We start from the raw sequence: 15,622 nt of genomic DNA on the forward strand, positions 1-15,622 counted from the left end.
TTTATCGACCCTAAAGGATGAAAGGCAAAGTCGATCTCGGCGGAATTTGAACTCAGAACGTAACAATGACGAAATACTGCTAAGCATTTTGCCCGGCATGCTAACGTTTTTGCTAGCTCGCCACCTTAATCTCACAGGTCTTGGCAGACACAGTCCTTTCCTCCAGAGACCAATTCATTAAAAGTTACTGTCACACAGGACATAAAACATTTCACATTACAAATCTCTTGCTTTTATTATAAATCTGATATTGCCATCAAAACTCTGCTGTAAATCAATAATTTGTTATTGAACAATGATTGATTGGTTCAATTTAATAACTCAGAAATCAGAAATAAAACACTAATGTGATACTCTCAATGCATCAAACATAGATACTAATGCCATTAATGATATCTCTTTCTGCTCCAATATCCATTGAGAAAACATTACCTCAACCCTGTAAACAAATAAAATAACCACCTGCTCTTAAGTGATTCTACTACATTCAGTGGTCAGTTGTGTCTCCCCCTTCTGCTCCTTTCCTGATTGGTTAGTTGATCCATTAAGAAATCATTATATTTATCAAGGCATAGCTGGGTGGTATGAAGTTTGCTTCCCAACCACATGGTTCCAGGTTCACTTCCGCCGTGTGAGAGCATGCTGGGTAGAAATGCTTAGCACCATTTCATTTGTCCTCATGTTCTTGAGTTCAAATTCCACCAAGGTTGACATTACCTTTCATCCTTTCAATGTCAATAAAATAAGTACCAGTTGAGTACTGGGGTTGAGGTAATTGACATACCTCCTCCCCTGAAATTGCTGGCCTTGTGCTGAAACTTGAAACTAATATTTATGTTTCTAAGATCAATAGTGTCGGTGGTGTAGTAAGGATTCTCAGTACCCAAAATCAAAAAGATTTTTGGTTCCTGATTTTAATTAACAAGAACTGTAAACCAGAGGACGTTTGCATTCCTTCACACTTGCACCTAGGGTGACTGTGTCCCTTACCTCCATCCATAAATAAATAGCTATATTTTCTGATTTGATGACATATATCACAATTCTCACCTGTAAATTGATCCAATTGAGTTCAGATTAATGAGGGATTGGATGTTGTAAAATTCATTCTTTTTTTTCCCCCACAAAAACAGCAGCTTAAAGGGAAGTGAAACATTTCCCTAAATACAATCACATGCACTCAGTGCAAAATAAAAAGGAAATAAGTTTACCTGTTTCTCTTTTACGATAACTATGCTAAGAAGCTGGTCTTCGAGTCCTTTTAAAGTAACAGTGAAATCAATAATAGAGGAGCGGGCAGAAATTTCAGGGGTATATGCAGGATTTGACAATTTGGTAGTGATGTACAGGCGAAAGTATTTGTCATAGTCTACTTCTTTGTCACCAATTTTCACCTGGAATTAAGCATTGAATTATGGTTAGTCCACATTATTCTTTAAGGACCATACAGCCAGTTTCATCGCTTCCCTGGCATATTATTTACAGACAGGACACCAGATTGTTGCAGAGTTATAGTATACATCATGTTTATTAAGGGTAGAAAAAATTGACACAATGGATTAGAATCATTGCAATATTTAATCCCACCTATTTGGCATCACTGATTCAATGTTGATTTATTTGACATCAGGCATTTAGCCTCCAAGACCTTTTGGTACCATGAAAATTTTGACTTTTATTCTGGTTGACAAATGTATATGCTGGCTGATGAAATATTGATGAAACATGGAAAAGGAAACCTTTCTCACAATGTACACTGTAGTTATTTCTTCTTGACCCATGGTATGTTCTATAGAATACTCATCAAAGATCCCTATAATTATTTATTTAATACAATGTAGTAAATGTAAATTTTTAAATTTGAGCAAACTTTGGCATTCCAGACACTAGACATCATTCTTGCTGGTAGGTGTTCTTTATTATTTTCTGTTTTTTTTTAGTTTCTCATAAAATACTCCATACCTTTTATAATTGTAACCTGAAGTTGATGCTTAGATATTTAGCCTTGATAGAAATATATATGAAGATAAGCTTTCTGAAGATAGAAATGAAGTTGAAAATATATTTGATAGCAATGAATCCTACTTGACACTGGTGTTTGGAGATGCTGTCACTGAATGAAACAAAAAAAATTAATATGTTGTGGCTTGTTCAACAATATAATCTACACAAATGTACAAGAACTCACAAGAACTTATTTGTTTCAGTTTTATAAGTCTTAAGCAATCACACTTACACTTAAATATACAAAGAAAACTTATAGTGTTCAAAGTAAGGGAGGATAAATGTGAATCTTTCTTGACAAAAATAAAGTACTTAGGACAGGTGATCGATGAAAACGGACGAAAGCCAGATCCTTCTAGGATCGACGCGATAAAAAAAAATGCCAGCTCTCACTAACAAAACAACACTACAAGCATTTTTAGGTTTGGTAAGTTATTACCAGTTTTACATACCTAAAATGTATGAGCTAAGAGCTCCGTTGAATAAGTTGCTAAAGAAGGACTCAAAATGGGGCTGGACAAACGAATGTCAGAAATCATTTGAGGAATTAAAAAAGTGGTTAACATCAGAGTTATCATTAACTCATTTCGACCCAAATCTGAAAGTAATTGTGGCATCGGATGCCAGTGAATATAGTATAGGAGCTGTGATATTGCATAAATTTAAAGACTAATTCTAAGACTAGTTCTAAGATTAATATCTCAGTAATGAATGTACCTCTCTTGATACAGGTTTTAAATTCAAATCATGTTACAACTAATGTTTTAATCTAAATGATTTTCTCTAAAGCGATATCTGTAAATACAGAAAGATAACCAAGAGGCTGTTTGCTTTTATTACTGCAAATACGTTTGGCACTCAGCTTAAAAATTAATATTAAAACAGCAGGTCACATATTAATCTAAATTTATTTGAATTATTTTTATGTAAGTTCTAAAATCAGTATAGTTTTGGACACACTAGATAACCTTGTAAACTTAAACAGCACCTAAAAATAATTCCACAAATATCAGCGACAATAGTAACAAAAGAGATTTGTCCTATATTAGCTAAGACAGCATGTCAGTTAGCTCAATAGCAATTTTGAAAATCAGAGGATTAATTTAGTTTATCAGGAGCCCTGCTAAAAGTCAAGTTGTATGCATAAAGAATGTCTCCATGAGTCAACCACCTGAGTAATTAACACTTGTAAGCAGCACATTACATTGTTTCGTTAGGTAAATATAAACAGCAGTAGTAATGTCAACAGAGAGCAAAAGAAAAGCAAGCAGCAGATCTATGTAAATACAACTAACAAGACAGCGAACGGAGTTGAAGATAAATCATGTTACAATTGATTTATATTACGTAATTAATATTCAAACTTAAATGATCAGTCTCTAAAGCAATTTCTGCTAAAGTGTAAAGACAGCATATAGGCCACTCCCATTAATGCAAATATGGAAATGTGATTCCTACTTATAATAAGTACAAATTTGTGGATGCAGGAGTGGCTGTGTGGTAAGTAGCTTGCTAACCAACCACATGGTTCCGGGTTCAGTCCCACTGCATGGCATCTTGGGCAAGTGTCTTCTGCTATAGCCACGGGCCGACCAATGCCTTGTGAGTGGATTTGGTAGACGGAAACTGGAAAAAGCCTGTTGTATATATGTATATATATATATATGTATGTGTGTTTGTGTGTCGGTGTTTGTCCCCCTAGCATTGCTTGACAACCGATGCTGGTGTGTTTACGTCCCTGTAACTTAGCGGTTCGGCAAAAGAGACCGATAGAATAAGTACTGGGCTTACAAAGAATAAGTCCCGGGGTCGATTTGCTCGACTAAAGGCGGTGCTCCAGCATGGCCGCAGTCAAATGACTGAAACAATTAAAAGAGAAAAGAGAAAAAGAGTATGTGCATGTGTATGAATGCATATTTATATAGTACTCAGCAGGCGTTCCCTTTCACTTTATGATATAAATTTATACATACACACACACACATAAATATACGCATACATACACACACACCCACAGACTTAGGAATGGATCAGAAGTAAAGAAGCTTGCTCTCCATCATATGATTTTTGAGTTCAATTCTACTGCATGACAATTTGAGTAAATGTCTTATACTAAAGCTACAGGTCAACATAAGCCTTATGGGTAGATTAGAGAAATAGAAAGCCCATAAGGCCAGTTTCCTGGTTTCCATGGCATATATATATTCCCCTCTGGGACAGAAAAGGATATTCTTTTATTCTTTTACTTGTTTCAGTTATTTGACTGCAGCCATGCTGGAGCACTGCCTTTAGTCGAACAAATCAACCCCAGGACTTATTCTTTGTAAGCCTGGTACTTATTCTATCAGTCTCTTTTGTTGAACTGTTAAGTCACAGGGACATAAGCACACCATCATCAGTTGTCAAGCAATGGTGCAGGGGCAAACATAGACACAAACACAAATATATACATACACATATATATATATATATATATATATATATATATATATATTGGTAAAACGGTAAGATAACAAAAGAAATAAAGAGACCTCAATATTATGTAAATAGAGGAAATTTATCTATACAATAATATGTTACATTACTCGATAGTCAAGATAAAACTCTGGATTCCCACTTCGGCATCTGAAACTCAGAGTTTTATTTTGACTATCGAGTAATGTAACATATTATTGTATATATATATATATATATATATATATATATATATATATATATATACGATGGGCTTCCTTCAGTTTCCAAATCCACTGAGGCTACAGTAGAAGACACTTGCCCAAGATGCCATGCAGTGGGACTGAATTCAGCTACTTACCACACAACCATGAGAATATATTTATTATAATTAACTTTAGGGTAATGATAACTAATATATTAGTATACAGAAGTAGAGAATTAAAGTGGATTTGAACTCTGAACTAAATTTGAACCCAAAACAGTAAAATCAAAAATCAGAACAATGAAACCCAAATTCCTGCCCACTATTACTGTTTCGGACAAAAAGGTCTTTGACCAAAGATCACAATCCAGTGGAACTAAATGTTACTTAAACCTACCTTGTAATTGGTACCAATTTTGATAACATTTTTTTCTAGGATGTTATCCAATGCTGGGTCAAGTTCTTCTTCTATATCTTCAATCAATAATGGTCGACCAGCAGACAAACTATCTTCTAGGTGGGTTCGAAAGTATTTGTGATTCAGAGAAGTAATCTGTTGGAAAGTAGATGGCAGTGCTAGATAAGCAGTATGGTAATACCTTGTTAGTCATCATACAAGTTTTAAGTAGTGTGCATGCATGTGTGTTGATAATACCTGTTTCTTTACTACCCACAAGGGGCTAAACACAGAGGGGACGAACAAGGACAGACAAATGGATTAAGTCGATTATATCAACCCTAGTGCGTAACTGGTACTTATTTAATTGACCCCGAAAGGATGACAGGCAAAGTCAACCTCGGCAGAATTTGAACTCAGAACGTAGTGGCAGACGAAATACCGATAAGCATTTCGCCCGGTGCGCTAACAATTCTGCCAGCTCGCCGCCTTTTTCTATAAGGTGTGTTGATAATACCTTAGAGAAGAATTATTGTCCAGACCTGAAAGTTAGCCAAGAATTCTTAAGGAAGGTACTTGGAGTACACTTACTTGAAGATTATTTTCTTTTTCTCGGTTCTTAATCCAGGCCTTTCCTTGTCCTTGTGGGTCAATGAGTAGAGGGAAGAGAGCTGCTTTGTTTACAATCAGTCCATTCTGTGTAGAAAGTTCATCATTGGGTAAACCTTGCAAGTTCCATTCAGTAATTGTAGTCGTGTCTACTAACATGTTTATGATGTCTAGTTTCTGGAGAAAGAGAAGAAATTCACTGATGTTGTTGATGTTAATGATTGTGATAATGATGATGGAATTGGTGATATGATTTTGTTGATGATGTTTTGTGGTGATAATGTTAATGAAGTTGGTGCAAATATTAGTGATAATAAAGATAATGGTGATGGTGGTGGTGGTGGTAGAGGCAGTAACCATGTTGGAGGGGATTTTCGCAATTGTGAAATATCCAATTCTGTTGTATCTGGGGAGAGTCATTTTCTTTTTGTACCCCATAATGTAACACACTCACCGGTGAAATTTCCACTTGTTTCTTATTTTTAGGAAAATAAAAATAAGAAATAAGTGAAAATTTTATCAATGTGTGTGTTAAATTATAAAGTACAAAAAGAAAATGACTCTCCCCAGATACAACAGAATATGCTTCAACGCACGAACTCATATAATGAATCTTGCAAACCAAATCCAAAAACGAAGTATCCAATTATCTATAAGTTGCCAGTCCAGTCTCTCACTAATTTTACCATCAAGTTATCACCTGTTTGATTTACATTATATATCAAATACGAAGACTCTCACACATGTACACACACATCCCCACCACCACCATCATCATCATCATGACATCATCATCCTTTAGTGTCTCTTTTCCATACTGTCATGAGTTGGACGGTTAGACCAAAGCTGACAAACTGGAAAGCTGCACCAGGTTCCAGTCTGATTTGGCTTGGTTTCTACAGCTGGATGCCCTTCTTAACACCAACCACTTTACAGTGTGTACTGGATGTTTTTTTATGTGGCACTAGCTTGAGCACTTTTACATGGCACCAACACAAGAGCATTTTATGTGGCAATGGCACAGCATGGCACCATCACAAACACATACACACAGAAAGAGACAGACAAACAAAGACAGTTATTATTGTTCATGACAATATTGACAGCATGAAGTAATGACTTTTATAAGAAGCAAACACATTTATGAAGTTGCTAGTCTAGCCTGTCATAGCGACAGGAAATATAAGGTTTTAAAATTATAAAAATAACTATATATTTGGAACCTGATAAGTGCCAAATAGTAAAGAATTCAAGCCTTAAAGCTGCCATTGTGATATGCCACATGGAAGTAAGAATGGCTCCATAAAGATTACTTCTATTAACTATTACACTGATATTATGTAAGAAATAATAGAAAACAAAAGATAAAGAGCAACAACAGCGTCCATCTGCTCTAACAGTCAGTAAAATAATAAACTACACTATAACAAAGAGCTTGATAAAATTGTTGTTTAGAAGCAATGAATTAAGAGAGAAAATGTATTTAAGAGAAAAAATTTGTCATTGTTATTTGGCTCCTGTCGGCTATGATTGAGCAGATCTATGATCAAACATGTTCCAGCTGACATCATCTTGTCCTTTATTTGAAACTACATCAGACAAAGTGATCTGCCATTTTTTAAGGCAGTAGGATGAGATTTGAGGGAGATTTGGCTGCTATTTCTACCTGAACAAGCAATTGCATAAAGCAAGTCCTGTTATTTCATCATATACACACACATATATACACGGTGTTAGGAAGGGAAACCAGCCATAGAAACCATGGCAAATCAAACTGGAGTCTGATGCACCACCCCCAACTTGCCATCTCTGGTTAAACCATCCAACCCATGCCAGCATGGACAATGGATGTTAAATGATGATGATGATGATGATGATATATATATATATATATACATACATACATAAAGTGTGGGATGGGTAAATTGTTGCCATTTCATATTCTTAATTTCGCACATGCACATTGTTTCTTTGTGATTTTGTCAACTACACAGTATAGTAGGGTCAGCTGGGCATCTTTTGTGAGAAAAACAGCACCATGACACAATTCACTCTACCAGAAATTTGCAGCCCAAAACTAATGAGAGCTAAATAGCATGACTATAATAATGACTATATGACCCGGAGGTGTTTGATCAGAGGTTAAGTTAAGAACAGATATGAAATTAATTCTGTATTGCAATCATTCTGTTGTTCCTGTCCCAAGTTGAATTTCAACTATTGGCCAATGTGTCCCAAACTTCATGTTTCGATGTAAAATTAATGAAGTGAATGTCATTTATAATACCCCCTTGATCTTTGATGTCATCTGAATAACACCAACCAAGATGGTGTGAAACAGTCAAGCTTTATCTGCTAGAAATAGCAACCCAAATGCTTTTGAATCAGATCCCAATGCTGGGTGTGCAAAAACCAAATGAAGGGCAGATTTTCAATCCCCGGATCATCCTGGTTCCAAAAGGGTATATATAATATGTCTATATCGAGCAAATTTAGACTGAGATACAGGGATATTGGACAGAGAGAATTTCACTTTTATTATTTTATATATTTTATATATATATATATATACATATGTGGAGGCGCAATGGCCCAGTGGTTAGGGCAGCAGACTCGCGGTTGTAGGATCGTGGTTTCGATTCCCAGACCAGGCGTTGTGAGTGTTTATTGAGCGAAAACACCTAAAGCTTCACGGGGGCTCCAGCAGCGGGGTGGTGGCAATCCCTGCTGTACTCTTTCGCCGCAACTTTCTCTCACTCTTTCTTCTGTCGGCCTGCTTGCTTAGCCAGCGGGGTGGCGTCATTTGAAGGCTAAAACAATGCAAAGCGCATTGTGACCAGCGATGTGTAGCAACATCTGATAGCCTGGTTGGTCACGGTGATCATGGTGATATATACATATATTCTAGGAAAGATAAAATATTACAAGCACACATGAGAGTATGTAAAACTAGTAGTGAAGACTATAGTGGTGCTGATGTTGATGGTAATGATGAAGATGATGGAAGATGATAACGAGATGATGAAGATGATAACAAGTTATCTTACTGGTGTAAATGGTATTTTAGCTTTGGTCATTTCCTGCTTCCAAGCATTCATCAGTTTGTCACGGAACTCTTGGTTATAGGGTCCAGTATATGAAAGAAAGCCGGTCGCCAACAGTACATTTCCTACTAGATTCTGTATCTGCCGAGCAAAATCTTTGCTGGCATCTGTCCAACGTATTTTCTCCCCACTGAGTCCTTCTATCAATGCTGTAGCATTGCCCATCTTCCTACGGCAATTATCAGCATCATCAACAAGAGCCTTTTCACAAATGAAAACAAATGAAGAAAGTGAAAATAGCACCACTGACAAAGCATTTAACAAAATCGTATTTAATTTCAGTTACTTAATCTTATTGTTATACTTGGAGGTGGTCATATTTTTTGGGGATTTTTTTTACCAATTAAAAACCCTTTCGTTACTGTATTTATTTTGAGATGCTCTGTGTTTCTTTCAATTATTTTAAATATAACAAAGAATTTAGTAAAATAACTTAGTTATCATTAAGCTAGTGTTAGGAATATAAATTGCAACTAAGGTTTGGTGGTATATTTTGATGCAAAACTTATGAAAACAAGACATTTGTACTACAGAGCCAGAGCCGGTTTTGGCCGGTTAATAATGAAAGGGTTACACACACTATTTGATCTTCACTTTAGTTTTTATTCATATCACTTTCAGTTTATACGTATATCAAAGCTCTTATGTCATACATTCTGTGATCTCATCAGTGTGACTCTATGTCCTATGGTATGTTTACATCCCCATAACTTAGTGATTCAGCAAAAGAGACTGATAGAATAAGTACCAAGCTTAAAAAAAGAAGTAAGTACTGGGGTCAATTCATTCAACTAAAAAGTTCTCAGAGGTGGTGCCCCAGCATGGCCACAGTCAAATGATTGAAACAAGTTAAAGATAAAAGATAAAAGAGGAAAACAACCTAAAGCAAATAAATAAGGGGATTGATGTCAACTCAGAACATGAGATGAGAATTGCTTTCCAAGAAAATTACTTCTGCCAAGAAGCAATTTAGACTGTATAAGCTTATTTTTCTTCTATCATATCAAGACATAAGGACAAGTTGTGACAAAGAATTTCTTTGTTATAATTTTGTATCTACTTTGACTCTGATTTCCCTATTGGTTTGGACTAGAAGGAAGAGGTTGTACACATGGCATTCACAGGCCCTTCTAAGATTAGTGGGTTTGACATGGTTAATATCTCCCCTGAAGAGCTACAAGCTAGCAGCTGCTGGAAATCATGAACAGGGCCTGGAAATTCCAGACTAATGGTGATATGTAGATCATTGACATATAGGAAGAAGAGTGTGGGTTACAAAACAGAACTTTAAGACACACCAGTTTGGAAAGAATGGAGGTCAAGAGAGTTCCATAAGATATGATGGGGCAATTTGAAAGGAAGCTGCCAGTATAACAGATGAGAGATGGAGGTATGAGTAGGCAGTTACACTAAGATATTTAAATTCATAATAGGTATAATGGTTTGCTGGTGCCAGGTACAACAACACTGTTTTTACCAAATTTCTTCAGGACAGGTTCCAATGAATAGTTGGTCTCAATGAGATCTGACTTTATGAAAGCCATTCTGGTAGTCACTAAGGAGAGAGAGATATTCAAGATGTTAGGAAAAAAGTGGTCAGTAATGACTTTTTTCTGTTATTGTTGAGATGATGCGAGTAAGTTCAAATAAGATAGATTGAATGGGTTGTCCTTTTGGGAATGAAATATGCTGCAGAATGTTTCCAAATATTCATGGAAGAGAGAGAGAAAGTAAAAGGGAAACAGAGAGGAAGAAAGAGAGAGAGAAAGGGAGAGAAAGAGAGAGAGAGATTTTGAAATGCAAATTATAATAGCGGTATCTTTGATAGATAAAGTACCATCATCCCAATAACATGTAAAAGACACATAGAGATCAAACCAACAAGCATGGTTCTGTAGCCCTTGTCTTATGGTTCTGCTTAGGGCACCAATGAAATAATTGCTGGAGAATAGAAACTCATTACACTTAATGTATGTGTACACTAACCGATCCATCCGGTTTATTTACTGTTATCCAAATAAACAGATTTGTACACCAACTAAAAAAAAAGCTGATTTGTGTGTGGTGTATGCATGGGGTGGTGGTGGTGGTAGCAAGTGAGGGGCATCAAAGAAAAAAGTATTTTATACAAAAGGAACCACATTAATTAATTACCTGCTTCTTCCTCATAGCTTCATCATATACTGCCTGCACAACATCTAACTCAGCCTGCTTCTCATCTAATTGAGATTGAGCTATTTCGAGATCTTGATTAGCAGTCTTCAAACGAGCCTCTTGTGCAACTAAATTAGCCTATTATAAAAAACAAAGATTAGAAATTTTTCCTGAGACAATACTTTTAGGTCAGAATATAAAACTATTATCCTTCACCAACAACAGTGGGTGAATATATTCTTAAGGTCAACTTTTAGTTACTCATGGGTACTTCTAAATTTCATCACTAATTCAGGTCTCCAGCAGATTAAATTACGCTTTGATTTAGCAATGATGGTTTACTCTTCAGTTGCATTTTGAGATAAAATAACTGAAATTTGCTTCTTTAAAAAAAAAACAGTTCAGTCAAAATATCTGAGGTCAAAAATGGGAGGGTAAGGCGAAAAATTGACTTTGAATCAAAATATCTTGTATCTTTAGAGAAAAATATAGATTAATTGGGTTTAAAAGAATGTGCTCATATTGGTGAAAACCTCATTAAAAATTATTAGCTATGAAAAAAGTTGTGTGGCTTTAGGCAATGAAAAATGTGGTAACCCCAAAACTTGACTTTGAATCAAAATGTCTTAGTTATTCTTAAAGAAAACTATACAATAATAATTTTCAAATGAAAGCGTTCTTATGGTGATGAATTTTATGGTGCAAAATTTGTCAAAAAAAAGTTGTGTGGCTTTAAATGATAATAAAGGGTGGGCCTTTTAACAAATCAAAATATTTTTGTCATTTTAAGATATTTAACATTATAAAAGACAGTATCTGATGTCATGGGTCACTTAACTTAATGGTAACAAGAATTTGAGAGGATGCTTTGTTATTTTTATGTGCAAACAAAATTTCTAAGTCTGAACAAAATTTATATTTAAAAAATATTTACGATAGTATAATGTTTTCAATTATAAAGATAAATATAATTAATTATGATAATAGAAGCAATGCCTAGAGAAAATGGGACTAGAATTGAAAATGTGGGTGCAGAATCCTAGATTACTCTTAAGTATTGAACTTGGAAATGTACTGAAGAAGCAGTATTCAAGCCTGGAAAAATACCAGACAAGAAAAAAAAGGAAAAAAACTTTAAACATTGTTGCTGAAGTTAGAATTTTCAAATAAATTTCAGAAATTGTTCATCAAATAGTGTGCATGCTCTTGTTTTTATTTTTATTTTTTACTTTTTATTACAATTTTTCAATAAATTTAAGTTAATATTTTCAGTAAAAAACTTTTTTTGTACCTAGCTAAAACATTTGTGTCTAATTTTTAGCATTCTTTTATTTTCTTAATGGAACTCATTATCCAAAAATATTTAATCATATATACTGTGTTATAAAATTAAACTCATGTAGAATATCTAATTCAAAAGAGTAAAAAATAGTAACAATAATTTTTTTTAAAACACAGATAAATTTCTTTAAAGTTTTTATTATCAGATAAAGTATTTTCTACGTACATTTAGGAAAATATCCAAAAAAGTGAAAGTAAAATGTAGAAATTATTAGGTTTTTTCAAAAAAATCTTAGGGGTTATAATTGTCAATTTTGCTTAAATTGCTATTATGCGATTTTTTGAAACATACAAATATGTAATAGCAAATTTTTAATGTGTGAACTTTCAAACAATTAGACTTTTCACTAAAACTCAAAATAAATAACTTCTTGAGCATTTTAATTTTTAATTTTTAAGTAAAAACAAAAACTATAAAAAGACATTTATTACTATTCTACTTTTTAAAGTCTAACTTCAGCTGCAATATTTTGTCTTCTAGTCCGCTGCTTCTTCTGTACTTTTCCAGGATTCTGTGCCTGTATTTTCCATTCAAGTATGTGTAATGCATCAATATTATCCACAGGTTTGTGGTTTAGTGATGAGACCTTTATTTTTACTTTTATCAAAGAAGGATATGAGTCAAAATAGTAGATTTCTCTTCTTCAAGGCACAAAATAAAGGCCATTGTTTGAACTATTTACAATAGTTGAAAATTGAAGGCGATATTAATAATTTGTACAATGTTAAAAAGTCCATTGGTAATATTTGTTTCAGAGAATATAAATCGATAATGTTTGTAATATACAAAGTATATCAACATTTATCGTAATATTCATTATTGTGGTATATCACTTTAAAAAATTGTTTAATTGAATAGTTTCAAATAAAACCAACTCCATAAAAAATTCAAAACCCAAAGATTGAAGATGATGCCATTCTAGATTAAATCTCAGAATCACATCTCAAATATCTAGATTTGGGACCAAGATGATCTCTGGAAATTAATAGGTACAACAAAATATAAAGGACTGAATTCAATGACAAGGAATATAATATATTTCTTAGTAAAAAGAACACAGATCATATTTCTCAGAGAATATAAATACTTACTTTCAAAGGCAAAACCTCTTTGTTGATACCAAAAAATATAGCCATTGCACAAGTCCACGACAGAAGTCCTGCAACATCACCACATACTTTCTTGGCTGTTTCAAATGTATAATCCTCCATTCTCAGATATATTTGCATTAGCTCAACAGTCTCACTGTTTATAGTATCCTTGAATCAAATGAACAAAAGTATAATTACTCCGTGTGTGTGCGTGGGTGGGTGGGGGTGTACATGTGTGTGAGTGTGTGCATATGTGTGTGTGCGTGCATGTGCGCGAATGCATACGCATGTAAATGGAGGTGTATTTGTGTACATGCATGTATGTGTAGAGGTATATGCAAATATACATAAGAGTGTAGGCAGGTACTATTGGGTTGTCTGGAAAGTTCGTGCCGATTTATAGTGGCTTACCTTTTGACTTATTTTAGAACATGGTTGAGTCCATAAAATAGGATTTCACTACACCTCCATTTAGAGCACAGTTTAAGCTATCTTTTCATGGAAGAAGCTTTATGTTCCTATAAACTGTATTAATTCTGTAACCTTTTAAAATGGAAGATAAGAAAGTTCATTTTCGGCACTTGATGCTTTGGGAACCAGACAAAAATTGCTGCAGCTCAGCTGGAATGCGTTACCCCATCCTCCATATTCACCAGATATTGCCCCTTCGGTTTCCACTTATTCAGCTCACTGCGGAATAGTCTTAATGGTAAAAATTTCAATTCCTTGGATGACATAAAAAGAGACCTTGATGAATTCTTTGCCATGAAATTACCTCTTTCAGTTTCTGTCTACCAAATCTACTCTCAAGGCTTTGGTCAGCTCAAAGCTTTAGCAGAAGACATTTGCCCAAGGTGCCATGCAGTGGGACTGTGGTTGAGAAGCAAGCTTCTTACCACTCAGCCACACCTGCACCTGTTGTCTATAACTTTCTTTTTACCTCCACACCTGGGCTTCAACTGTGAAGAAACCACAAGAAACAAATTCTTCAAACCACTGCTCTCAAACATATTTGTTCTGAACTCTTAGAGTCGTAATTAGAAAACTCAATCATAGCTCAGTTTATTTTGTCAAACGCTTGAAGACTTCTTTCAAGCAGAACTCCTCTCAAATATAACTGATTCTTGATCCTTCAGTCCAGATTTTGTCATATTTTCACATTATGCTTACAATAAAAACCAATAAGATTTAGAGTACATCACTGAGAGGAACTCTGAAGGGAAGTGTTGCTCACATCACAATATGAAAATACCTGATTTCTGTTCCAACACCAGTTGAAGAAAACAGTAAAGTGCTAAGTAAAACAAACAGCTAAGAGGCACCACTTTTCATCTCTGGACATTTTTTATCTTTTACTTGACTGTGGCCATGCTGGGGCACTGCTTTGAAGAATTTTAGTTGAATGCATCAACCCCAGTACTTATTATATTTTTGTAAAGCTTGGTACTTTTTCTATCAGTTTCTTTTGCCATACCATTAGGTTATGAGGATGTAAACACACCAACACCAGCTGTCAAGTGGTGATGGTGGAACAAACACATACACAAAGACACATAGATATATACACACACACATATATATGATGGGCTTCTTTTAGTTTCCCTCAACCAAATACACTCACAAGGCTTTGGTCAGATGAAGACTATAGTAGAAAACACTTGCTCAAAGTGCCATACAATGGAACTGAACCCGGAACCATGTAGTTGAGAAGCAAACTTCTAATCACACAGTCACACCTGTACCTATGTTTAATACATCAAAGAACATCACTTACTTTCGGAAATGTGAGGAGTCCATTCAAGAAGTTGCCAGACATTAACTTCAATGCTTCACTCCATGAAGGTTTTGGACAATTCAAATCAGGGTCTTTTGTTGAGATATCAAGTCTCCGTTGAAACAATATCAGTACAACATCCATAATTCTCATAATTAAGTGTGGAGGTTTAGCCAGTTTTTTCACTGAAACATAAGGCATTGTTCAAAATTAAGTCATGATCTTCTATTACTTTAATATTTAACTAGCAGTATCACCCGACGTTGCTCGGGTTTGTTTTGGCCCTTTAGAATTGGAATTTTTGAAAAGTAAAAATTTTGCATTATATATAATGCAAAATTGTTTGTTATTCTCTTTAAGTGAACGTTTTTCTGGTTGAACTACACTGAAAAATGGCGACACAGCAGTCAAAAAATAAGGATTTTCATAGAAAAAAAGCACCTTTTTGATGTAAATAATTTTTGTCTTAACATGGTCTGATTTGAATT

The 15,622-nt window shown here is 34.7% G+C and overlaps 1 protein-coding gene across 1 annotated transcript in view; it reads right to left on the reverse strand.

Annotated features, from left to right (window-relative positions):
- LOC115215439 (dynein heavy chain 5, axonemal-like) overlaps positions 1-15,622 on the reverse strand; it is a 370,977-nt gene that overhangs the window by 34,684 nt on the left and 320,671 nt on the right. The window contains exons 56-62 of the mRNA XM_036506013.1: positions 15,135-15,319; positions 13,361-13,528; positions 10,928-11,065; positions 8,717-8,974; positions 5,652-5,846; positions 5,061-5,216; positions 1,212-1,394 (exon numbers count right to left, since the gene is read on the reverse strand). Coding sequence (XP_036361906.1) covers positions 1,212-1,394; positions 5,061-5,216; positions 5,652-5,846; positions 8,717-8,974; positions 10,928-11,065; positions 13,361-13,528; positions 15,135-15,319 — 1,283 coding nt within the window. The remainder of the gene's footprint in view (positions 1-1,211; positions 1,395-5,060; positions 5,217-5,651; positions 5,847-8,716; positions 8,975-10,927; positions 11,066-13,360; positions 13,529-15,134; positions 15,320-15,622) is intronic.

The sequence above is a fragment of the Octopus sinensis genome, linkage group LG9 (genome assembly GCF_006345805.1).
Source record: "Octopus sinensis linkage group LG9, ASM634580v1, whole genome shotgun sequence".
NCBI lineage: Eukaryota > Metazoa > Mollusca > Cephalopoda > Octopoda > Octopodidae > Octopus > Octopus sinensis.